Genomic DNA, 24,624 nt, shown 5'->3' on the forward strand with positions numbered 1-24,624 from the left:
GGATGCCCTTTCCTAGACACCTGCAATGTGCTTAAAGGTGGCTGGGGAGGGTTAGCTAATGTCAGCCACGAGGGAGTTGTTCCTCTTAAATGGATTTTCTAGATAACCCACTTGGGCCTCTCTGAGTACCCCTGGCACATGTGAACATTTTAACCCTCTTTGGTCCCCTCTTCAAACCTAGCAACGACTCTGGCCTCTGAGCGTGGAGGCACTGAGCTGAGACCAGCTGCGCACTGGTGTGCTTCACTCCTGCAGGATGCTTTCCAGTCCGCCAAGACTGTCCTGATGGAACTCCTGCCAGGGCTGTGCACCTGGGCAAAGTCGCTCCTCTCTGGGCTTCAGTTTCCTCATCTGTGAGTTGGAAACATAGGACTAAATGGCTTTCGCAGCCTCCTTGCCTTTTTCATTTTATTATGGTAAAAAACCCATAACTTGTACTACCTTAACTCTTTTTTTTATTGTTGTTTTTGTTTCGTTTTGAGATGGATTCTCACTCTGTCACCCAGACTGGAGTGCAGTGGTGCAATCTCGGCTTACTGCAATCTCCGCCTCCCGGGTTCAAGCGATTCTCCTGCCCCAGCCTCAGAAATAGCTGGATCTACAGGCATGCGCCACTATGCCCAGCTGATTTTTTGTGTGTGAATTTTTTTTTTTTTTTTTTTTTTTTTTTTTTTTTTTTTTAGTAGAGACGGTGTTTCACCATGTTGGCCAGGCTGGTCTTGAACTCCTGACCTCAAGTGATCCGCTCGCCTCAGCCTCCCACAGTGCTGGGATTACAGGTGTGAGCCACTGTGCCTGGCCCTCCCTTAACCATTTTTAAGTATATAGTTCAGTAGTGCTAAGTCCATTTACAGTGATCTGAAACATCTCCAGAACATTTTCATTTCACAAAACTGAGACTCTGTACCCATTAATTAACCCTCTATTTCCACCTCCTCCCAGCCCCAGGCAACCCCCATTCTACTTTCTATGAATTTCACTGCACGAGGGCCTTCATTTAAGTGGATGATGCAGTATTTGTCCTCTCATTACTGGCTTCTTTCACTTCATGTCCTCAGTGTCCATCTGTTGTAGCGTGTGACAGGATTTCCTTCCTTTTTAAGACTGAATAATATTCCATTGTATGCATAGACCACGTTTTATTTTTTATTTATTTTTAATTTGATTATATTATAATTAATTATTACTCCAGGCTGGAGTGCAATGGCACGATCTCGGCTCACCGCAACCTCCGCCTCCTGGGTTCAAGCGATTCTCCTGCCTCAGCCTCCTGAGTAGCTGGGATTACAGGCATGCGCCACCATGCCTGGCTGATTTTTGTATTTTTAGTAGAGACAGGGTTTCTCCATGTTGGCCATGATGGTCTCAAACTCCTGACCTCAGGTGATCCGCCCGCCTCAGCCTCCCAAAGTGCTGGGATTACAGGTGTGAGCCACCGCACCTGGCCTGACCACGTTTTGTTTATCCAGCATCTGTGGATAGACAGTTGTGCTGCCTCACAGTGACCTCCTGGCCATTGTGAATAATGCTGCTAAGAACATGGATGTACAAATATCTCCTCAAGACTCTGCTTTCGGTTCTTTTGGGTATATGCCCAGAAGTGGAATTGCTGAATCATAGGCATTTTAAAGGCATTTTCATACTCTTTTCTATAGTTGGCTATAGCACTTCACATTCTTACCAACAATGCACGAGGGTTCTGCATCATTGCCAACACGTGTGATTTGATTTTTTGAGACCAGGTCTCCCTCTGTAGCCCAGGCTGGAGTACAGTCGGGCACTACAACCTCTGCTTCCCAGGCTCAACCAATCCTCCTACCTCAGCCTCCTACGTAGCTGGGACTACAGGCGCACGCACCACCACGCCCTGCTAGTTTTTGTATTTTTTTTTTTTTTTTTTTTTTGTAGAAATAGGGTTTCGTCATGTTGCCCAGGCTGGTCTCGAACCCCTACGCTCAAGAGATCCTCCCAAAGTGCTGGGATTACAGGCGTGAACCACCATGCCTGGCATGATTTTTTCATTTATGTATTTATTAATTAAAGACGGGGTTCCTGCTATGTTGCCGAGGCTGGTCTTGAACTCCAGGGCTCAAGCAATCCTCCTGCCTCGGCCTCCCAAAGTGGTGGGATTCCAGGCCTTTTTCTTTTTTTATAGGAGCCCTCCTAACAAGTGTGAGGTGGTATTTCATTGTGGTTTCATTTGCAGCTCTCTGATGATTAGCAATGCTGAGCGCCTTTTCGTGTGTGTGTTGGCCATTTGTGTGCAGCCCCTCTTTCCTGAGGTGCATTCTGAGGAGCTCCGCCTGGCCTCCACAGTGATCCCTTCGAGGAGGACTTGGCCAGTAGGGCAGGGTGGCCCCACCTTCATCTTCCCCATCTCTTCTGGGGGCAGCTGGGGAAGGTGGAGGTTCTAACCTATCACAACCCCCAACCACCTCACACACAGCGGCTGAGACCAGGCCAGGGCTGGCCCCAAGGAAGGAGCCCCTAGGATGGCCACATCTGACCACTCACGGCTGCTGAAGGTGGGGCCAGGGCCAGGTCCATGCCCCCAGTGGATGGGCTGGATTTTGGTGCAGGGGATGCATTCCTTCAAGAGTCTGCCTTCTCCATTCCTGTGCTGTGTGAACATGGTGGGGGCAGGGTTGCCTGCAGCCCCCGTGGGCCAGGGCCACCAGCCATGCTCTTGCACCCCCACACACATGTGCCAGGTTGGGGTTCCAGGATATGGTCAGTGGGTGCCTCAGTGGAGAGGGCCCAGGCAGCCCCGGTGCCTGATGACATCATGGGCCTTGCTGGATGTCCTGACAAGCAAAGGCAGGAGCCCCTGGTACCAGGGAGAACTCAGAGGCCCCCTCTGCCCTTCTGGGGATACTGGTCCTCTTTAGACCAAGACAAAATATTAGCATATCAGAGAAATATACTTAGGGTTTTCTAAGTGCATTTCCCCAACCAGCCGGTCAGCATCACCTGTGAACTGGCCATGTAAGTCTCTGCCTCCACACCAGACCCACCGAATAACCCTCCTGGGTGGTTCTGATGGAAGCCTTTCAGGTGGTTCTGATGGAAGACTGACGACCAGTGCTCTGGAAGTAACAGCCTGATTTGAATTCCTTGCTGGTGTGAACGCTTAACTTTTAGGAACAGGTATATTTATCACAAAGAAATCCGAAGCAATTAGGGGAGCTACCTACACTTTCAAAAGGACTTGAATGTATTTAAATTAAAAAAAGGGGATGGGGCCCGGGTGCAGTGGCTCATGCCTGTAATTCCAGCATTTTGGGAGGCGGGAGGGTCACTTGAGTCCAAGAGTTCGAGACCAGCCTGGGCAATATGGCAAGACCCCATTTCTACAAAAATAAAATAACACCAAAAATTAGCCTGGTATGATGGGGCGCGCCTGTAGTCCCAGCTACTCCCGAGACTGAGGTGGGGGTATCTCCTGAGCTCAGGATGTTGAGGCCGCAGTGAGCTGACATCATGCCACTACACTGCAGCCTGGGCGACAGAGTGAGACCCCTGTCTCAAAACAAAAAAGAGGGGTGGGGAAGCAGTAACAAACAAGCACAGGTGTCCTCAGCCCATGGATGGCAGCGCCCGCCTCCACGCGCCAGTGCACTCCTGCTCCCCTACCTCCCCTTGGCCACCCCTGGGCATCCCCAGCCCTGCAGCTCCGAGGGCGGAGGGGAGGCCACCCGCCCCCAGCAGAGGGCTCCGCGAGAGCTGCAGCGGCGGTGGGGGCCCCGCAGAGACTGGGGCCCATGGTTTGAAGGCCGTTCACAGGCACCCCGAGACAGCGTCCCCGCTCTGGGCGCACTGGATTTGACGTTGCAGGACGCGCGGCTGGAAGCCCCCCAGGCCCCGCTGCTCACAGACCGGGACTCGGCCTCGGGTCCCCGAGGGCGCGGCGAGGCGCTGCGGGACGCCCAACAGGTGCGTGTTGTGTCCCCAGGCCCCGCGCTCCGGGCGGAGTCAACAGCCTGGAAGCCGGCAGCCCGGGGAGAGGGGGCGGGACGGTGCCCCGGGGCAGGGCTGGGTGGCGGCCGCCGTCCTCCCGGGCGGGGCGGGCCGCCTCGACGCCGCCCTCCCTGGCGGCCAATAGAGACCGAGGCCCCGCGCCTGGATTGGAGCGGACGCGGGGGGTCAGCCAGCCTTGGGGGCCGGGGCCTGGCCGGGGGCGGGGGGGCAGGCGAGGCGAGGCGGGCGCCGTCCGCGCGGTTATAAGGCGGGGAGTTCCCTGCGCCGCGAGCCGGGAGGCGCACGCTCGCTCGTACGGCGGCCGCGGCGGCAGGGCGGGGCCGGAGCAGCGGGCGGCGGCGGAGGCGGCCCCCGGGAGCGCTCTTCGCTTCCCTCGGGGTCTTGCTCGGACCTCGGCCACCGCCTGGGATCCCCAGGACTCGTGCGTGCAGCATGGGCGGCGTCGGGGAGCCGGGACCGCGGGAGGGACCCGCGCAGCCCGGGGCGCCGCTGCCCACCTTCTGCTGGGAGCAGATCCGCGCGCACGACCAGCCCGGCGACAAGTGGCTGGTCATCGAGCGCCGCGTCTACGACATCAGCCGCTGGGCACAGCGGCACCCAGGGGGCAGCCGCCTCATCGGCCACCACGGCGCTGAGGACGCCACGGTAAGGAAGCCGTAAGGAAGCCACCCACCGGCGGGTGGAGCCTGGAGCTCGGTCGTGGGCGTGATGTCCCGCTCCACCTGTGGGGCCTTAGCATCCTCCCTCCCCTCGCTGACCTTTGACCTCCACGCCGGGACCCAGAGTTGGGGTGGACTAGCCAGGGCTAGACGTGGGGTAGGGAGGCCAGTTCCCTGCGTGGAGGACCCGCAGCTGTCCACGGAGCAGGTCTGCGGGGGAGGAGGGGGCCTCAGAGGTGGGTGTGTCATGCTGCAGAGCCTGCCCTGGGTGAGGGGCTGCCCTGTTGCTCCCAGGTCCCTGTTTCAGTTCTGGGTCCCCATGCTGGGTACTTGCTGAGTGCTAGGGGTGGGGCAGGGCAGGGTCCCCAGGGGCCGGTAAGGACATGCCATTAGAGGCTGGGGGCTGGGCCGGCCTGAGGTCTGTGGCTTTCCCAAGAGCTTCTGTAAAGGGCTCAGGGACAGTGACTCACCTCTCCGGGCTAGCAGCTGCACGTGGGAGGGCTTTGCCAGCCAGGCTGGGTGGGCCTCTCCTGGAAGCACAGTCACCCCAGGGACAGGCTGGCCCCTGGGGACCCCAACTTCCCAATCCCAGCCCCTGTCTAGACAGGGAGGGATGTAGCCTGGCCCCAGGGTACTGTCTGGCTGGAGTCCAGTGATGGAGCAGCCGGACCAGCCCCTTTTCCTTAGTTACCCACCTGGATAATAGGGTTTGGGGCCACGATGCCCTGTCCTTGACCCTCCAAATTTCTAGGTTGGCCACACTGGGTATCAGGAAGGTCTTCAAGACCCGAGGACATGAATCCTGAATGCTGGCTCTTTGGGCAGCAGCGGAGGTTCTGTCCGGTCCCAGGACTGTTGGTGTCCCTCTTGCCAGGGCCACCTGCTTTCTGCCGATTGCCATCTCTAGCACGTTGGACAATCTTCACTGGACTCTTTGAGGAAGAAAGCCCCTCTTTTCCCCTTCCACCCCATGAAGCTGAGGAGTGAGAATAAGAATCCTCCTGAAATTCTAAAAAAAAAAAAAAAAAAAAAAGAGAGAACGCCTTGTCCGTGGGTGCTCAGGGGCCAGACGCTGGCCCGAGGGGACAGCACAGCCGTGGGATGAAGCAGCCCGGGGGCAGTATTTGAGCATGCAGGTGTTTGCATGTCTGGGTGAGTGTGGTGTGTGTGCCTGCCTTTCTGCCAGGGCGTGGGGAGATGAGGGGCACGACTTCTCCCCAAAGGCCTGGCTGAGCCCTGGCCTCCCTTCAAGGAGTCTTGTGGATGCCTGCTCTGGTCTTTTTTAAAAAAATATCTATTTTATTTATTATTATTTGTTTAAAAATAGAGACAGGGTCTCACTATGTTGCTCAGGCTGGTCTCAAAGTCCTGGGTTCAAGCATTCCTCCTGCCTCAGCCTCCAAAAGTTCTGGGATTACAGGCATGAGCCACCACTCCCGGCCTGCTCTAGTCTTTTGTAACCTAGAGGACGGTATGGATACAGAAAACTTTACTCCCCGCACCCGCCACCGACCGCCGGAGACAGAGCCTTGCTCTGTCACCCAGACTGGAGTGCAATGGCGCCATCTTGGCTCACTGCAACCTCCGCCTCCCAGGTTCAAGCGATTCTCCTGCCTCAGCCTCCCGAGTAGCTGGGATTAAGGGCACGCGCCACCACGCCTGGCTTATTGTATTTTTAGTAGAGACGGGGTTTCACCATGTTGGCCAAGCTGGTCTCGAACTCCTGACCTCGTGATCCACCCACCTCGGCCTCCCAAAGTGCTGGGATTACAGGCGTGAGCCACCACGCCCGGCCGGGATACAGAAAGCTTTTATTTCATCACTGTTTCCTGCCTGGTGCCAGGCCCATGCTGGGGTTCCTCCCAAGTGGAATTACTGACTTAACATTTAGCTTGGGATGCTGATACTTCCATCACACAGTTTTCTCATTGATTCGCAGCCAATAATATCTGTTTTAAAAACACCTCAGGCCGAGCGCGCTGGCTCACACCTGTAATCCCAGCACTTTGGGAGGCTGAGGTGGGCAGATCACCTGAGGTCGGGAGTTTGAGACCAGCCTGACCAACATGGAGAAACCCTGTCTCTACTAAAAAAAATATAAAATTAGCCAGGCATGGTGTTGCATGCCTGTAATCCCAGCACTTTGGGAGGCTGAGGCAGGAGAATCACTTGAACCCGGGAGACGGAGGTTCCGGTGAGCCGAAATCGCGCCATTGCACTCCAGCCTGGGCAACAAGAGCGAAACTCCGTCTCAAACAAACAAACAAACAAAAAACATCTCTCTGCTCCTTGGGGCCGGGTCCCAGCTCTGCTCTTGGAGGCGCTGAGCGACCTAGAAGCAGGCATGTCACTCCTCTGTGCCCCAGTTTACTCGTCTGTAAAGTGGGGAGAGCTGGGGCAGACAGTGAGCTGGCTGAGGGCAGGACTACGTCTTCTCAAGCCCATGGTCCAGGGCTGCCATATGGTAGTTTGTATTCGGTAAATGCTGCTGGCCCCTAAGTGTGAGCATGCCCTGCAAACTGCAGCGTACGGTGGGACAGCCCTGCACGGCTACCCCTTTCCTGGGTGACCTTATTTGGTTACGGTCCTATCTGAAGTAGGAAGGGTCACTTTAGGCTGTCTCTTAGCTCCCTAAAGGCCCCACAGCCTGGACTAGAGTTGCCAGAAATACTTGATCCATTCAGGCCAAAGGGACTGTGAGGTTGCTGGGATGGTGCAATTAGTCTTTGTCCGTGATGACCCCACAGGGTAGACCAGGGGTTGGGCCAGCCCAGTGCCCTGTGTAGTTGAGCCCAGGCCCCAGGCATCCCATCCCAGGCGATGGCCTCAGGTGGAGGTGGGGCAGCCAGTTGCCAGAGATGTGTTTCGGCCGTCACCTCTCACCAGCCCCGGCTGCCCATCAGCTGTTCTCAAGTCCAGGCAACGAAGCCTTCCTGCCAGGAAATTCCCAGAGTTTCTGTGCCATGAAGTCAGCCTGTGGCCATCTTGAAACACAAGGCCGGGTGCCCTGGGGAGAGTACTCTGGGCCCTTGGCCAGGTTTGTCTGAGAGTCATAGGCAGCCTGATACTAGTGGAGCCAGCCAGGGAGGGATGAGGCCCAGCTGCTGCTGGCCATAAGTCTATAAGGGCCATGTGCTGAGCGCCTACTATGTGTCAGGTTTTGAAATCAGTACTTGATTTATTGAAACCCTCTTTTTTAATCCTCAAGGTGCCCCTATGAGGCAGGTACCGTTTATTGTTATTGCCACTTGACAGATGAGAAAACAGAGGCTCAGAGAGGCAAAGTGGCTTGAAATTCAGTGATTGGTCCGGGATTTGAATCCACAGCCATGTTCTTAAGTGCATGCTATGCTGCCACCTAGCCTGTTTGTTTCCGGCACTCATTCATTCTTCAATGTTTGACTCATTAAATCCATCAGTGAGCATCTTCTCTGCATCATGCATGGTTCTCATCCCTGAAGATGTAGCTGTGAGCAAAACTTCTACAGGGAATGAGTTCACAGCAGAGGGATCAGCTAGAGCAAAGGCTCAGAGGTGGGACCGTGCGTCCTGTGTTCCAGGAATACAGTATGGCTGCAGCAGAGAGCAGTGGAGAGAGGGCCTGGCAGTGAGGTCTAGAGGCGGCCGGGCTGGCTTATGCTGGATGTTTGTGTCCTCGGAAGGACTTTGGCTTTATTCTGAAGAGGATGGGGAGCCCCAGATAGCAGAGCAGGGAAGCCTAGGGAGTCTGATGGACATTTAAAAGGATCCTTAATGGAGAGAGCGAAGGCAGAGCCTTCCAGAAGGGTAAGAGAAGGGAGGATGGAGACCTGCCCTCCCCCAGGGGAGGCCACTCAGAAGAGGTAGAGTACGGCCAGGGCAGAGAGCAAGAGAGGCTGTGGACACAGGCACACTTGTCCAGTGAGAGCCATTAGACATTAGATTTAGCTTCACGTTGTCTTTAGAGAGGGAGCCAGCCTGGCCTCGCTCTATGATCTTGGACACATCCTTTCACTTCTGGGTCTCAGTTTCCCCATTAGTGTGATGAGGATGAGAATGCTTTTGTCCTGGGCACACTATGAGGGTGGTGCTGGGCACCTGGGTGCCTAGTTACCATGGGCAACAAAGCTCTATTCATGGGTGTGGTGAATGCATTGCCCACAGCTCCTCAGGGTGGATGAGGGGTTTCCCAGCAGCCCCTGGTGCCCTTTCGGCTGAAGCCCTAACAACTGTGTGAAAATCCAAGTTCCAGCAGACCCCCTGAGCCCTCTGCCTTAGGACCCTCCTTCTAGGTGGTTCCCTGAGCCTGGCCTGAGCTGGAGGAGGTAGTGGCCAGTGCTGCAGCAGAGGCTGCATCATAGTAATTGCAGCCAACAGTTATTGACTAGGCACTGTTCTGAGGGGTTTAGATGTGGTAACTGATTGAATTCACCTAACAACTTCATGAGGTAAGTCCTATTGTTAGCCCATTTTGTAGATGAGGAGACTGAGTTTGAAACTGGGTGGTGTAATGGAAACTTCTTGGGACCCTTGAAGGGTAGGGCCTTTGTACTTGGGCCACCAGGGTGGGGTTTGTGTCTGGGTGGGAGCTGGGGAGGGGCAGGACTAGGACTGGGCAGATCTGAGGCCACGGGAGTTGGTTGGGGGGTGGCTCCAGAGCCACTCCACTCCCTCCTACCACATTGACTGCCTTGAAAGTCCCCTAATGGCCACTCCCATGAAGTGTGACTGCTCTGGGCTCCCCGCAGGCATTTTCTGCAAGGCCACCGCCCACCCAGGCCCCTTCCCCAGAGGGGCTACGGTGCCTTGCTCCTTCCTTGTGGGAAGAGTTGGGATTGTCTGGCGTCAGCAAGATACTGCCCCTGGGCATCCCTCCCGGTCTCTTCCTGCGGGTTTCTGATGAAACATCCAGGCTCCAGTAGTGGAGCCAGAGGTCAGTAGTGGAGAGAGGACCAGGAGCCAGAGGGTGTAGCTGCTTTGGGGGTACTGTGGGGTCAGGGACACTTGTGAGGCCAAGCGTCCTGGCTGCAGGAGCCCTCACATATATGCCCATCCTTCACCAGGACATTCAGGGGTGCTGGGGGACAGGGGTAGCTTTTTGGGGGTGTCTGCCTTCGACTTGGGCTCTGCTACACAGGCCAAATTTGGATGTCCCATGTTTAGAGCTGTGTTTCTTTGGGACCTCTTTGGGCCTCAGTTTCCTCCTCTGTAAAATGGGATACTGATAGTGCTTCCCCACTGGCCTCCTCTGACGGGCGCCAGGGAGAGGATGGGACGGAGCATGGTGTGCTGGGCATGCTGCTGCTGTACCCACCCACCTGGGAGAGGAGAGAGGCAGGAATGTCCTGGGGGTGTCCTTTGAGGCATAGCCCTGTCACCCCAACATCCTACAAAGGCATGAGAAGGCAGCGAGGACAGACCCCGACCACCTGAGCCCTCAGCAGCCCTGCCATACTCCCTGCTTCACCCCCTTCCTGACTGATCTGGTACATTCTCGATTCTTCTAGGGAGTGACCAAAAATCCCTCCCTGCCCTGCTGTGTCTCTGGGGTGGAAGGAGGCTGCCAGGCCCTCCTCTCTCCCAGCCTCAGGCTTGGCCAGGACTTAACAGGCAGGCAGAGAAGCAGCTTCTCCACTCTCTTCCCCGACACCTGTAGGCCCCTCCTGCAGGCACTTACCTCTAAGTGGCTCTCAGGAGGAGGCTCATCAGGGCTGCAGGGCTCAGAAAGAGCTGGGCTGTGGAGCTCTTGCCAACCACCAGGCCCCTTCTAAGTGCTTTAGCGCCACCGACTCCATCCTCCCAGCAGCCTTGTGAGATGGGGATTTGTGGTTCCCAGTTTACTGATGAGAAATACTGATGAGAGATGGGTGTGGTCTTGTCTGGGGCTCCCTGGCTCCTGGATAGCAGCTCAGGTTCCATCCTGGTCAGGCTGGCTCTGGGACACCCCCCCTGACCAGCTGCTGTGTGGGATTCGTGGTGGGGCTGGGGCAGGGCATGGGATCTTGGGGCCAACTGAGCCACTCTAGGCTTCCAGGGACCAAGGCCAGGCTGAGCTGTCTCTGTATCCTGAGACAGCGTGAACATCACAGAAGATAGGCCTGGGTTCGAATCCCAGCTCTGCCACTACTAACTGGGACCTGGGCAGGTGTCCCTTCCCGCTGAGCCTTCATTTCCTCACCAGCAAAATGGTTCGTGCCCCTGCTTTGGGGGCTGTGGAGGGTTGGCTCTTGTCTACTTGTTCATACCTGCTGTTGAGCAGCTGCTGCTGGCCTCTGAGGATGCCACTGTGGACAGAGCCTGTTGCTGCCTCCAGGAGCTTGTGTTTAGGGGTGCCATTTTGATTCCAGCACTTTCACCCAGCTCTGCTCCAGTACCCAATGAGAGACCTCGAGTGCCGCTTTCCACTTGCTTGGGTGTGTGTGGGGGTTGGGGGGACAGGGCTTGGTGCACATACCCCTGGGTGGATGTTCCTGGGTGCACTTAGGGTGGGTGAGGGTGGGACCTCCCACAGTTCCCTGAGGCTCCATTGATGAGGCCCAAGAACCGCCCTCCTGCCCCCCAGCCCAGGCTCCCAGCACCTGGGCCCTTGGCTTCTTGAGATAGTGACTGGCCTCATGGCAAGGACCCCCGCACCCCATCTAGGAGAACTGCTGCCTCCCCTCTGGTCCAGCAGTGGCGACAAGCACAGTTTTTCGCTTTTGTTTTTGTTTTTTTCACTTTAAGTTCTGGGATACGTGTGCAGAATGTGCAGGTTTGTTACGTAGGTATACATGTGCCATGCTGGTTTGCTGCACCCATCAACCCCTCATCTAGGTTTTAAGCTCCACATGCATTAGGTATTTGTCCTAATGCTCTCCCTCCCCTTGCCCCTCACCCGCCCAATAGGCCCCCGTGTGTGATGTTCCCCTCCCTGTGTCCATGTGTTCTCATTGTTCAACTCTCACTTATGAGTGAGAAGAGACCTGGGCTCTGATCTAACCTCAGTCAAATGGAACTGTGTGACCTTGAACAAGTAGCTTAACCTCTCTGAGTCTTAGCTTCTGCCTGACACCCCCATTCTTAAGGAGAGGCCCACAGAGGACCAGGTCACATGACCTCAGCCAGTTCCAGAAAAGGCTGTTTGCTAGTCTGTCAGGTTTCGGCCTGAGTCCAGGCCCCTGCCCTACTCGCACTCCCCGATAGCATGAGAAGCACAGCCCCAGGGTGCCCACCCAGCTCTGAGAGCCCAGCCTGCTTCCCAGGGAACTGTCACAGCCCCACCTGTCCCTTCCCCAGCTGGAGCCCTGTCAATGGCTTTGGGGTTCTCTGACAGCCCTGAGGGGGCTCACACTTCCCCTTATCATTGCAAGGGGTAGATCTGGCTTGAAGGCCCTTGGGCGGGCTTGGCTCTGTGGTCCCCTGTCAGTGCCTTGACAGGGCTGGCCTGGGTGAATCAGGACCAACGAGAAAGGAAGCGAGGAGACCAGTCTGGACCCAAGATCCTCAGCTCAAGAAGGTGGCCCCAGAACTGACACGGGGTGATAGAGGGAAGGGCTGGGAGGGAGGAGATTCTGGGGCCGCAGCCGCAGCTTGCACGTTGTGCCGGGTGCGTCTGTGCGTGCTGGCTGCATCTTTGAGTACCATGTGTGCAAGGCTGTGTTTGGCTGAGTGTTCATGTGGGCCGTGATTGTGGGCATGTTTCTGAGTGTCTGAGTGATGCCTGCTGGGGTGGGCTGGTGGGTGTGTCTGCATGTGCGTGTGTGTCTGGGGAGTTTCAAAGGAGAAGGAGGGACCCGCCATCACGCTGGCTCAGCCTTAAAAAGGTAGGACATCCTGACATGTGCTGCAACATGGATGGACCTTAAGGACATTGTGCTGAGTGAAACAAGCCAGAGGCAAAGGAACAAACATGTGATTTCTCCCAGATGAGGTTCCTGGAGGAGGCAGATCTGTATGGACAGAATGTAGCGTGGTGGTTGCCAGGGGCAGGGGGAGGAGAGAGTGGAGAATTCGTGTTTAGTGGGGACAGAGTTTCAGTTGGGGAAGGTGAAAAGGTTCTGGAGCTGGATGATGGTGATGGTTGGACGACACTGTGCATGCACTTAATACCACTGAGCTGTACACCTAAAAATGCTTACAATGGTAAATTTCATGTATATTTTGCTAAAATTTTTAAAAACTTGGCTGGGCGTGGTGGCTCACGCCTGTAATCCCAACACTTCGGGAGGCCAAGGCGGGAGGATTGCTTGAGCTCAGGAGTTCAACACCAGCCTGGGCAATATGGTGAAACCCCGACTCTACAAAATATACAAAAATTAGCCCGGTGTGGTGGCTTGCATCTCTAATCCCACCTACTCAGTAGGCTAAGGCGCAAGAATCTCTTGAACCTGGGAGGTGGAGGTTGCAGTAAGCCGAGATCATGCCACTGCACCCTAGTCTGGGCGACAGAGCAAGACTCTGTCTCAAAAAATAAAAAATAAATAAATAAATTAGAGGCCAGGTGTGGCTCACACCTGTACTCTCAACACTTTGGGAGGCTGAGGTGGGAGGATCTCTTGAAGTCAGGCGTTTAAGACATGCCTAGGCAACATAGTGAGACCTTGACTCTACAAAAAAATTCAAAAGTTAATGAGACATGGTGGCATGTGCCTGTAGTCCTAGCTGCTGGGGAGGCTGAGGTGGGAGGATCACTTATGACCAGGATTTCAAGGCTGCAGTGAGCTGTGATTGCATCACTGCACTCCAGCCTGGTGACAGAGCGAGGCCCTGTCTCAAAAAAATTTTTCAGTGTTTTTCTGGGCTGGATGTGGTGGCTCATTCCTGTAATTCCAGCACTTTGGGAGGCTGAGGTGGGTGGATTGCTTGAGCCCAGGAGTTTAAGACCAGCTGGGCAACATGGCAAACCTCATCTCTACAAAAAATAAAAATAAAAAATTAGCCGGGCATAGTGGTGCACACCTGTACTAACAGCTACGGGAGAGGCTGAGGTGGGAGGATCACCTGAGCCCGGGAGGTTGAGGCTGCAGTGAGCCGTGATTGCACTACTGCACTCTAGTCTGGGCGATACAGCAAGACCCTGTCTCAAAAAAAAAAAAGTCACCCAGTGGGGTCAGCAGAGCCCCAAGAGTCTTCTTCCCTCCCAGCTCCCCTGTACACCAGCCCCAGCTCCGCAGGTAGCCGGGGGCCCAGACAACTTCCTGGGGACCCCCAGCCTTCCCTCTGCCCCTTTTTCTACCAGTTTTGCTGCCCCTCCTTCAAGATTCATGTCCAGAGGGGGTGAGATCTGCACTTATACAGCCCCCTCCTCTGTAATGAGGGAGCCAAGTCAGCCCAGGTTATTCCAGAAGGGGCACCCTACCAGCCCCCCAGTCCCCAAGCTGCCCTGGGCCTGTAAAAGCAGGCAAAGGGACCCCTAGTAGATCATGTAGGTGTTACCTCTTAGTGGGTGCTGGAGGGGCCTGAAGTGCTTTCTTCCCCCAGGGTGGTAAGAGAATGTCCTGGCAGTGACTTCAGGGCCCGCTGTCACTTCCGTTTTAAGATACACCAGCTGGTAGGCTCATTAGGAAGAGGACAATAGGAGGCCCCTGTCCTCAGTCAGCTTTCTTCAAAGGTGTTTCCTTTAGCAACTGGGAGGCCTCCCTTCTCCAGAGGGAGACACCACCACCCAGCTCCTGGTTCCATAGTCGAGGCTGCTGTATGGCTCTGGCTAGCCCATTCAGAGAGAGCCTCTCAAAGTACAAGGAAAAAAATCAGTCCAAGAGCTGTGAACAATTAGTGAGCCGATTACAATACCAAGACCACAGGCAGACCCGGAAGGCTAAGTGAGCCCAGGTGTAAAGTTCAAGCTTACTTTACTTCTGGGGCCACTTCCTGGCTGGTCTCTTTCCCTGGCCCTTATCTTTCTCCTGGTCTGTCTTTTCTTCTCACCCCCTTTCTTTACTCTTTCCTCCTTCTCCCGCATCGTACTCCACCCCCACTCCAGCTATTAGACAGAATCGCAAGAATGTTAGGTTATTCATTTTATTTATTATGTTTTCTTTTTTGTAAAAATAGAGACAAGGTCTCACTATGTGGCCCAGGCTGGTCTTGAACTCCTGGCCTCAAGCAATCCTCGTGCCTCGGCCTCTTACAGTGCTGGGATTACAGATGTGAGCCACCATGCCTGGCCCATTTTATTTACCTTAAAAAAAATTAGGCTGGGCGCGGTGGCTCACACCTGTAATTCCAGCACTTTGGGAGGCCAAGGTGGGCAGATCACCTGAGGTCAGGAGTTTGAGACCAGCTACTCCGGAGGCTGAGACAGGAGAATCGCTTGAATCCAGGAGGTAGAGGTTGCAATGAACTGAGATGTGCCATTGCATGCCAGCCTGGGCAACAGAGCAAGACTGTCTCAAAAAAAAAAAAAAAATTATGTTTTCTGCTCCTGCTTCCTGCTTTGTAAGTCCAATCAGTTTAACTGTTCAAGTGTCTTCCTTGCAAACCCCCAAGGACTCAATGTGTGTGGCCTTTGACTGATCCCCCCACCTCGTGCCCAGTGGTCCTCAGTTCCAGGTTTTCCCATCTACCCTTCACCCACTGCTTATGTTTATAAAAACGGGGTAAATCAAATGTTTGTGACCCAGATCTTATTCTACATGCAGTGGAAACATGTATGACTTAAGCTTTTTGGAAAAGCAGAACCTTTTTTCGTGGTTCAAGAAATCAGAGTCTTCCCGAGAGGTCTTTCTGTAAATCCAGAGCTGTAGATGTTTCACTGTGTTCAGAGAGGGGCCCTTGTGCTGGGTGAAGTGGATGGGGCACAGCAGGCAATGGGTGAAAAGCAGGACAACCTGGGGCCCTGGGAGGACCAGGGAGGGCCCATGGGCAAGGCGGTCCCATGTCTTTGACTTGGTCCCATGTCTTTGACTGTTCATCAGCCGGCTGACTTTCTGTCCACCTGTTGTCTGCTCTGCCCATCCATCCATAGTCCTTCCGCCCATCTCTGCTGGTTGCTGCTGTGCTACTCAGCTGTGTCTGTCTGTCCACCTGACTGTCTGCTCTCTTTCAGGATGCCTTCCGTGCCTTCCATCAAGATCTCAATTTTGTGCGCAAGTTCCTACAGCCCCTGTTGATTGGAGAGCTGGCTCCGGAAGAACCCAGCCAGGATGGACCCCTGAATGTGAGCAGGGCCCTAGGGGAGGCTCAGCCCCTGAGGGAGGGGGATGGCTGGAGGGCTGGGAGACATGGCCACATGGCCAGGAGCAGCTCCCTCGGCATTCACCCAAGGAGATGCAGAGCCAGGGCTGGGCCTGCCCTCCCCTCCCAGGGGGCAGGCAGTTGAAAGTGAAGCTGTAGGGATGCCCTGAGAAGTCCAGGGCTCCAGATCTGGTTTAGCCAGTCACTCGTTTGGATCCCAAGGCAAGCTCCCTCCCTGTTGTCGCCCAGTGTCCCCGTCTACAAGGAGGATTTTGATGAACTGATTTTTCTCCTGGCTCTAGCGTCTTACCCACCCCATACCTTTTGGGAGGGAGAGAAGGCTTCACCACCAGCCTGTGCTCCAGCTCATACCCTGGGCTGGGTACTCCTGTCACTTCATTCCCCTTTGCCCACACCCCTTGGGCCTGGCAATGGGAGGAGTGGCTGGGGCTCCAGGAGAATGGGGGTGGGGAGGAATTTCTTCCTTGGCTGATCGGCCCCTCTGCTATGGCAGGCGCAGCTGGTCGAGGACTTCCGAGCCCTGTACCAGGCAGCCGAGGACATGAAGCTGTTTGATGCCAGTCCCACCTTCTTTGCTTTCCTACTGGGCCACATCCTGGCCATGGAGGTGCTGGCCTGGCTCCTCATCTACCTCCTGGGTCCTGGCTGGGTGCCCAGTGCCCTGGCTGCCTTCATCCTGGCCATCTCTCAGGTGACCCCAGCTCTGTGTTGCAGCCACCCTAACTGCCCAACAGACGTGGGCCCCCGTGCACCTGGGCATTGTGAACATATTTGCTAAATGAATGAATGGACCTATGAAAGGATGAATGGATGAATAAACGGATGAATGAGTGAATAGTCTGAAGGCCCATCAGGCGTGTCTGTGGGTCAAGCTGCATTCCAGATGAGCCAAGAAGTTCCTTCTTGAACAGATCCCGATCAAGCACAGGGCCACTGAGCCAGAGGCTGCTGCCCTGCAGCTTCATGACACTTACGAGCCCCTCCACCTCCCTGGGACTCAGTTCTCATCTGTAAAAAGAGGACACTGGCCCACAAGGGTCTTGAAATGGAGCATTAGCACAGGGGTACCCTGCAAGCTGAAAGGATTCACTGGGGCCCCAGGCCCTGCCAGGCTCCGTCCTTCCCAACAGCTTCTGACCCTGCCTCTCTCCCCAGGCTCAGTCCTGGTGTCTGCAGCATGACCTGGGCCATGCCTCCATCTTCAAGAAGTCCCGGTGGAACCACGTGGCCCAGAAGTTCGTGATGGGGCAGCTAAAGGTGAGGGTGGGGTGGGTGAGCAGCCAGGTGCTGGGCGGCGCTGGGTCTGCCCAAGTGTGTGGGCACAGAGTGAGGGGCACAGCCTGCCCCTGAGAGCCCCCTCCTCCTCCACAGGGCTTCTCCGCCCACTGGTGGAACTTCCGCCACTTCCAGCACCACGCCAAGCCCAACATCTTCCACAAAGACCCAGACGTGACGGTGGCGCCCGTCTTCCTCCTGGGGGAGTCATCCGTCGAGGTGGGTGGGGAAGGATGTGGACACCCTCTGGCTGGGCCTGCAGCTGAGGGGGAGCTAATGCACTGGGTCCCCACTCTGCCCCTGACCTAGCCCCTATCTAGCCTCCACTCTGGCTGGGCCAAGCCCTGCCCCCGTGTCTTTCCTTCCCACCTCCCAACCTGCTGGGGACGACCAGCCCGCTTGCTAGAATCTAGAGTTGCCTTTGACCCTTGGCCCCAGCCAGCCCCGTGACCTTGCCCGGGAGAAGGAGGTGGCCTGGAGAGCTGCTGTCTCCAGCCGCCGCCTGTCTCCACAGTATGGCAAGAAGAAACGCAGATACCTACCCTACAACCAGCAGCACCTGTACTTCTTCCTGAGTGAGTGTCCATCTGCCCTTCTGGGGTGGGGGAGCGCCTGGGCCTGCACTGTCCTCCCTGCTGTCCTGGACCACTCCCAGGCACTTCCTGGGGCAGGGGCACGCCTGTCAAATCTCCCTTATCATGGCACCCTCCCAGCCTCTGCAGTCTGTACACACTCTCCCAGCACCATGCCTTTGCCCCAGCTGTCTCCTGTGCCTGGGACACCTTGCAGCCATGGGCCATCACAGCCCTGCTGGGAGCTTCCCCAAGCCCCATGCAGAATTTCTTCTTGCCCTCACTAGAGTGGTCTGGAGCCCTAGAGTCTTTGGGCAGTTGTTGGGGTGGACAGAGCGAGGACTCAAGGCTGGCCCTGACCTGCGGTGAAGGGTGGTGGGAGGTGGTGGGGTAAGGGCAGCCTGAGGAGGCTTGGACACAGGGTCGGGGGTGATATGGGGTCATTCCAGCTGGATGTGACCAGCACCAACGTCCCAGGGGCATTCCTGGAGTAACAGAGCCCCTCACTCTGCTGCCCACCCACCTTGGCAGCCCAGCCCCACTCCTAAGTGCTCTCGTGCCCCTTCTTGCAGTCGGCCCACCGCTGCTCACCCTGGTGAACTTCGAAGTGGAAAATCTGGCGTACATGCTGGTGTGCATGCAGTGGGCGGTGAGTGGGGTTGCCCAGGACCCCGGGCATACGGCTGCCGTGGCAGGAGGTGGTACCTCGGGGGACAGTACCTGCCCATGAAGGCAAACAGGGTGCACATGTGCGTGCAACAGTGTGGCTCACATGCGTGCGCGCAGCAGGAGAGCGAGTGTGCCCGTGACTGTACGTGTGGGGTGGGGGGGTTGAGGAACGGGGGGTGTGTGGGTCTCTCTTGGTGAGGGTGTCTTCCCAGGAGGAGTTGCTGGGCTGACTCTGCCAGGCATATGTGTCTCTGGCAGGGTCTTCCCCAACACACCCTGCGTGACACCTTTGTCACTAAAATCAGCCTCGTGAGCTGGCAGGGCAAGGACCCTATTCCTTTACTCAACTGAGAAAACCAGAGAGGGTGGTGGCCTGTCCTGGGCTCTGAGGCAAATCAGGCAGAAGGGTTGGATGCCTGAGGTCCCCCTCCCACCCACCAGGCCTCCAGACCTCCGGGCACCTGGAGACCTCTCGGTATCACCTCTGCTCTCCTCTGCAGGATTTGCTGTGGGCCGCCAGCTTCTATGCCCGCTTCTTCTTATCCTACCTCCCCTTCTACGGCGTCCCTGGGGTGCTGCTCTTCTTTGTTGCTGTCAGGTATGGCAGGGAGTGGCGAGGTCACACACAGGCAACAGGTGACCCCACCGCACCCCCCCCCCCCACCAGAGCGTCCCTTTCCCCGTCTGCAGAGTGGGGCCAGTGGTACTGCCTCCCTGGCTTGCTGGCAGAATCACATAAACACAAGTGTGACAGGAGCCCAGGGTCGGTGGGTTTAGGGAGCATGGCCTGGCTTGTAAGTGGCCCCGTGGGTGTCGGAGCTGCTCTGGGCTCAGCCTCACAGTGGACACTGCTCCATTCAGATTCTTTAAGCACTGGCAAGGGGGCGATGACCACAATCCTATTGTACAGATAAGGAAGTCAAGGCCACTTGGGGACAGCTGCTCTCCAGCCTCCACTCAGGGTGCCTAAGTGGTGAGCTGGACCTAGGGCAGTGCCCGAGCCTCCCCACAGGGTCCTGGAAAGCCACTGGTTCGTGTGGATCACACAGATGAACCACATCCCCAAGGAGATCGGCCATGAGAAGCACCGGGACTGGGTCAGCTCTCAGGTGGGCAGCAGGGGTGGGGCTGGGTGGGGCCCATCCTGGGTGGGGTGGGGGGTCCCAGCCAGGAGCCAAATGGCAAAGCAGGGATGAGGCCCTGACGGGGCTGCCAGGTGGGGGATGGTGCCGTAGGGTCAGGGATCTGCAACGGCTTCCTCACCTGTTGCCCCGCTGGCTTCTGGCAGCTGGCAGCCACCTGCAACGTGGAACCTTCGCTTTTCACCAACTGGTTCAGCGGGCACCTCAACTTCCAGATCGAGCACCAGTGAGTGTGGGTGCTGGGGGCCAGTGGGAGGTGGGGAGGGGGTCCTGGGAGGGGACCCGTGGGTGGGGCCTCTCTCTGGAATCTCCCACTTCAGGTGCCAGCATATGCTCCCCACCCCCAGCCTCTTCCCCAGGATGCCGAGACACAACTACAGCCGGGTGGCCCCACTGGTCAAGTCGCTGTGTGCCAAGCACGGCCTCAGCTACGAAGTGAAGCCCTTCCTCACCGCGCTGGTGGACATTGTCAGGTGAGGCTGCAGCCCGGCCCCTCTGCTCTGGTGGCTTCCCCAGGGCCTATGCCTGCCCTTGTCCAGGTCAGCCTCATGCTGAGCCCCCGGGGTCCCTGAGCCTTTCTGTCCACGTCCCATGCCCTTCCTCCCTTCCCCAGCCTTCATGCACACAGTGAGAATTTCTGGAGCACCTACTGCAGACTCACAGACACAGCAGTGCCTGCGGTGAGCAGATCTATGCAAACCTACCCCCAAAGGCTGAGGGAAAGAAGCTAACAGATCCAGTTTCTCAGAAGGAAACACTTAATAGAGACTTACAAACAGAAGCCATGTCTCAGGGCTGGGCACGGTGGCTCACGCCTGTAATTCCAGCACTTGGGGAGGCTGAGGTGGGCGGATCACTTGAGGTCAGGAGTTGGAGACCAGCCTGGCCAACATGGTAAAACCCCGTCTCTACTAAAAAGAAAAAAAAAAAAATACAAAAATTAGCCGAGTGTGGTGGCAGGTGCCTGTAATCCCAGCTACTTGGGAGGCTGAGGGAGGAGAATCACTTGAACTCGCAAGGCGGAGGTTGCGGTGAGCTGAGATTGCGCCACTGCAGTCCAGCCTGGGCAACAGAGCAAGACTCTCTCAAAAACAGACAAAAAAACCATGTCTCAGGCAGCCAAGAGTTGGGACATCCCCTCACACGCCCTCCAGAAAGAACCGTCTATATAGCAAGCTTTTAGAGTGAACCCCATGCAGGTGGTTCTTATGAACCTGGTGAGCACTGGAGGTTAGATAAGCGTCTACCAGAGGAGGTTATCTATGCCATGAGCTTGGCATTTAGGGTCAAGCATCGGTCATCAGACAGTTTTGCTTGAAGATGGCATTGCCCTTATGGCATTGCAGGCTCCAGAGAGCTTCCTGCCCTCTTGGAGCTGATGTTCCTTCTAGCAGAGGAAACAGCAAGCAGTTAAAATAACAAATAAGTAAATTACAGAAGATGGGCAAAAGAACAATGAAAAGCCCCTCAGGGTGGGGACAGGGGAGGGGAGGGGGGCGGCCAGGCAGGGGCTGCAGTTTTTAATAAGGTGGTGGGGCAGGCAGTATTGACAGGCTGACATGTGAGCAGGGACAGGGAGGAGGCGAGAGGCCTCGCCACAGGGACATCTGGCGAAGAGCGTTCAGGCAGAGGGCATAGATAGCCGAGGCAGGCATGCAGGCACTCAGAGAAGGGACGCGCCCAGCTTGCATCTTGGAAAGCTGCCCCTACTGGGAATGACTGGCAGGCAGGAGTCGAAGTGGAAAAGGAGAGCAGAGGGCACTGCAGCCATCCAGGCGAGGGGTGATGGGGCTCAGCCCTTGTGGTCACCTTGAAGGTGGGGAACAGAGGCCAGATTCCAGGTCTTATACCTCTGCGCCTTTGCACACACGCTGTTCCCCTTACTTGGTTGCCCTTCCTTCCTGTGCTGGTGTTCCGATGCCCACTTCTTCATGATCCCTCCCAGCCTGATGCTCTGAGCCCCTGCCATTTGGCACAGCCCTTTAGAGCGCCTGGCACAGGGCTTCCTAGCAGGTTGTTGACATTTCTGGCTCCACCGCCCAATATCAGGCTCAAGATCGGGTGGGCAGGTTCCACGTCCTCTCTGTCCCTGGGTTGCAGCGCCCAGCAGGAGGAGGCAATGGAGAACTGGGTGCAGGAGGGACAGGCCCACCCAGGCTGATGCCTGGACTTGGCCTTGGCTGCCCTCCAGCTCCCTTACCCCACACTCCTCACACCAGTCTAGATTCCATTCCAGAGAATGAGCATTCAGCTGTTCTCCCAACCCACCCTCTGGGCCCGCATCGCTGCCTGCGCCCAGGGAAGGGAACCCAAAGGGAATGGGGATATCTCCGCTCACACTTACCATGGGGGATACAGGGGTGTTAGGATCTTGCAACTGAGCTCCTAACACCCACCCCCACCTCCCAGGTCCCTGAAGAAGTCTGGTGACATCTGGCTGGACGCCTACCTCCATCAGTGAAGGCAACACCCAGGCGGGCAGAGAAGGGCTCAGGGCACCAGCAACCAAGCCAGTCCCCGGCGGGATCGATACCCCCACCCCTCCATTGGCCAGCCTGGGGGTGCCCTGCCTGCCCTCCTGGTACTGTTGTCTTCCCCTCAGCCCCTCGCATGTGTATTCAGCAGCCCTCCGGCCTTGGCTCTGGGCCTGATGGGACAGGGGTAGAGGGAAGGTGAGCGTAGCACATTTTCCTAGAGCAAGAATTGGGGGAAAGCTGTTATTTTTATATTAAAATACATTCAGATGTATTATGGAGTGGAGTGGTGAATTTGCATGAGTTTTGAAGCTGGGGTCTGCCCCGACTCCCCAACAGCATTCAGGCCCTCGGCCATCAATGTGTGTGTTGGGGCCGGCGGCGGGGTGAGGGGGAGCACTAAGGAGCTCCCTTCAGCTCTAGATGCCCTGGGCCTGGGAGCCCAGGGCTGCCTGGACTCAGACCTGCCCGAGGGCCTATTCACTTCCTATTCATGCTGGACTTCAAGTCACTTGACCCTTCTGCATGATGGGATGAGCGGGCCCAGCAGATGAGGACCCAGGGCTGGGGGCCATGTCTGCAGACGCTTCTGGACATGGACTGGGGAAGACGGTTGTGCCTCTTGACCTGCACTGGCCTCTCACAGCCCTCCATGACGGGGGGCCTGAAAGGGCCCCGCGCAGCGGGCCACCTGCTGATCTTAGCACCACACCTGGCATCACACCAGTGGTGGTGGTGCAGCCTGTGCCCGGTGCCCCAAGGAGGCAACGTCGATCTCCCTCAAGCCCACCTGGGACCAGGTGCTTGTCTGTAGTTACTGCAGTGAATAAGCTGGACCCCTGAGGCATGGCCGTTCCTGTCCCTGAGTCCCTGGAGTCAGGTCTTAGGCTCCTCGTCTGGCAATGGGCTGGACTGTGCCTGTGGGTTTCGGACGGTTCTGGGGAGGGTTTTGAGTTACCTCTTGGGGCACCCAGAATTGGGAAGAAGATCTGGCTGGACCACTCAGTCCCCAGCATCCACACAGCCTGACAGCTCCAAGCTGAGCTGAGGGTTTCATCTGAAGTGTCGGCAGCTTGAAAAAGAAAGCTGAGCGAGGATTTCTATGAGGCCTTTCTGGAGTGGGAGTTGGGGTCGCCCTACCAGCTGCAGGGGTTGCCCCCCACTTTTTGGGCTTCCATTGGCCTGGACTGGGTTCTCTTTGGGAGGTGGAAAAGGCGCAAATTCTGCCAATTTTTGTTCAGCCCCTCCAAGGTGACTCTGAGTGTTGATGCCCATGAATTTCTTCTCTTCCGAGACAGCCAGAAAGCTCCTCAGTGCTAAAGCTGATCACCGTAGTCTCACACCTGCTTCCTCTCTGCGAGGGGGGGCTGTCCGCACATTCCCATGGACTCTTGCAGCTCTTCCCAGGGGCTCCCCTTCTAGAAAGTTCTCTCTGACCCGCAGGGCTCCTCCCCTTCCCTGCCCAGCCTGTGACTAGGGTCTCTGTGACAGCACCTGGAATACTGACGTCATTTGCTGCTGGAGGCTGGTGGCAGCCCAGACCCTGGCCCAGGAGACCCTGGTGTGTGTTTTCTGAGAGGATGACAGACAGACAGACAGGGTGTTTGTGTCCTGCTTCCCTCACCCTGACTTCCGGGGCAGGAGAGCACTGGGGGAGGTCCTCCTCGGCTCACATAATCTCCCAGACCCAGGAGCAGACAGCCCAAAGCTCCCTATGGCCTCCCAGCCCAGGGCAGTGCCAGCAGAGGCCTCCTGGTAGGGCCAGGGAAGCAGAGGGTGGCAGCCCCTTCGGCTTGGTTGTGAGTGAGATACCTGCTCTCCTCCGGGTGTCACCCAGCTCCACCTGATCCACTCAAGTCAGACAGACGGGGGTGGGGGGGTGGGGGCAAGTCCTGTTTCTGCCAGGACACAGGCTGTGTGACCTTGGGGGAGTTCCTTGACCCCTCTGAGCAGTAGTACCTAGGGTGATGGAAGAAAGGCTCTTAGCAAAGGGCACAGCAGCAGGCTCAGTTTATTCACAAATTTTGTGCACACAACCCAGTTCCCCAGGGTGACCATTTGCTCTGTCACATAGGACAAGTTCTTTTTTGCCTTCCCTGAGCCTCAGTTTTCAGCCGAGGGTAAGACTGGATGCTCCTCGAAAGGTACTTCCTGCCTCAGACACACGCTTCTCATGCCCAGCACGTGCCTTGCATTCAGGGTCTCTGCACAGGCTGTTCCCTCTGCGGGGACTCCCCCTTCCTGTCACCGCCTGTTTAAATCCCGTTGGCTCCTAGTGCCACGCGGGCGCCCTGAGCCAGCGCAGGCTCCGAATGGCATTCCCTCCGTCCACACCCTGGTAGAGATCGCTGTGCGCTGGCTCCGAGACGCTCACCGGGGAGATGCTAACACCGAGGACCCACGACAGCCGAGCCTGCAGCGCCACCCAGGGGTGCCCGGAGCATCTGCGCCAGTGTGGGGCGGGCCGTGCTCCCTACCGTCCCTGGTAACTTGCTTCGAGGACCCCTGGGAGGCCCCGCCCTCAGCAGCCACTCCTGGGTTTCTCCGGACCGCCTGGGATCGATCACTGGCAGGGGAATCTTTGCTCTTGTCCCACTGTCCCCCATGCTAGATCCCCTGGGAACAGGTCACCCTCAGTCCTGAGTTGAGCTCCCCCTTCTCCATCTGTAGGTCTCCTAGTCTCAGGACAAAGGCTTAGGGC

The 24,624-nt window shown here is 56.6% G+C and overlaps 2 protein-coding genes across 7 annotated transcripts in view; one reads left to right on the forward strand and one right to left on the reverse strand.

The window, feature by feature from the left end:
- The first annotated feature begins 4,212 nt into the window (after positions 1–4,212).
- FADS3 (fatty acid desaturase 3) overlaps positions 4,213–24,624 on the forward strand; it is a 227,842-nt gene continuing 207,430 nt past the window's right edge. Inside the window, exons 1-12 of one of the 5 annotated variants that reach the window (XM_054524260.2) lie at positions 4,213–4,623; positions 15,643–15,753; positions 16,285–16,482; positions 16,947–17,048; positions 17,163–17,285; positions 17,581–17,641; positions 18,211–18,287; positions 18,808–18,905; positions 19,320–19,416; positions 19,596–19,675; positions 19,770–19,922; positions 20,063–20,208. In XM_054524260.2, coding sequence (XP_054380235.1) covers positions 4,411–4,623; positions 15,643–15,753; positions 16,285–16,482; positions 16,947–17,048; positions 17,163–17,285; positions 17,581–17,641; positions 18,211–18,287; positions 18,808–18,905; positions 19,320–19,416; positions 19,596–19,675; positions 19,770–19,922; positions 20,063–20,180 — 1,431 coding nt within the window. In that variant the 5' untranslated portion in view covers positions 4,213–4,410 and the 3' untranslated portion in view covers positions 20,181–20,208. Of the gene's footprint in view, positions 4,624–15,642; positions 15,754–16,284; positions 16,483–16,946; positions 17,049–17,162; positions 17,286–17,580; positions 17,642–18,210; positions 18,288–18,807; positions 18,906–19,319; positions 19,417–19,595; positions 19,676–19,769; positions 19,923–20,062; positions 20,209–21,858; positions 22,198–24,624 lie in introns of those variants that run through there. The other 4 variants (XM_024255099.3, XM_054524261.2, XM_024255100.3 and 1 more) reach the window with 4 other exon arrangements.
- Positions 20,288–24,624, reverse strand: part of FADS2 (fatty acid desaturase 2) — a 46,893-nt gene continuing 42,556 nt past the window's right edge. For both annotated transcript variants that reach the window (XM_054523969.2, XM_054523970.2), the window contains one exon: positions 20,288–20,360. In XM_054523969.2, the coding sequence (XP_054379944.1) occupies positions 20,303–20,360 (58 nt within the window). In that variant the 3' untranslated portion in view covers positions 20,288–20,302. The remainder of the gene's footprint in view (positions 20,361–24,624) is intronic.

Source organism: Pongo abelii, chromosome 9, assembly GCF_028885655.2.
Source record: "Pongo abelii isolate AG06213 chromosome 9, NHGRI_mPonAbe1-v2.0_pri, whole genome shotgun sequence".
Taxonomy (NCBI): domain Eukaryota; kingdom Metazoa; phylum Chordata; class Mammalia; order Primates; family Hominidae; genus Pongo; species Pongo abelii.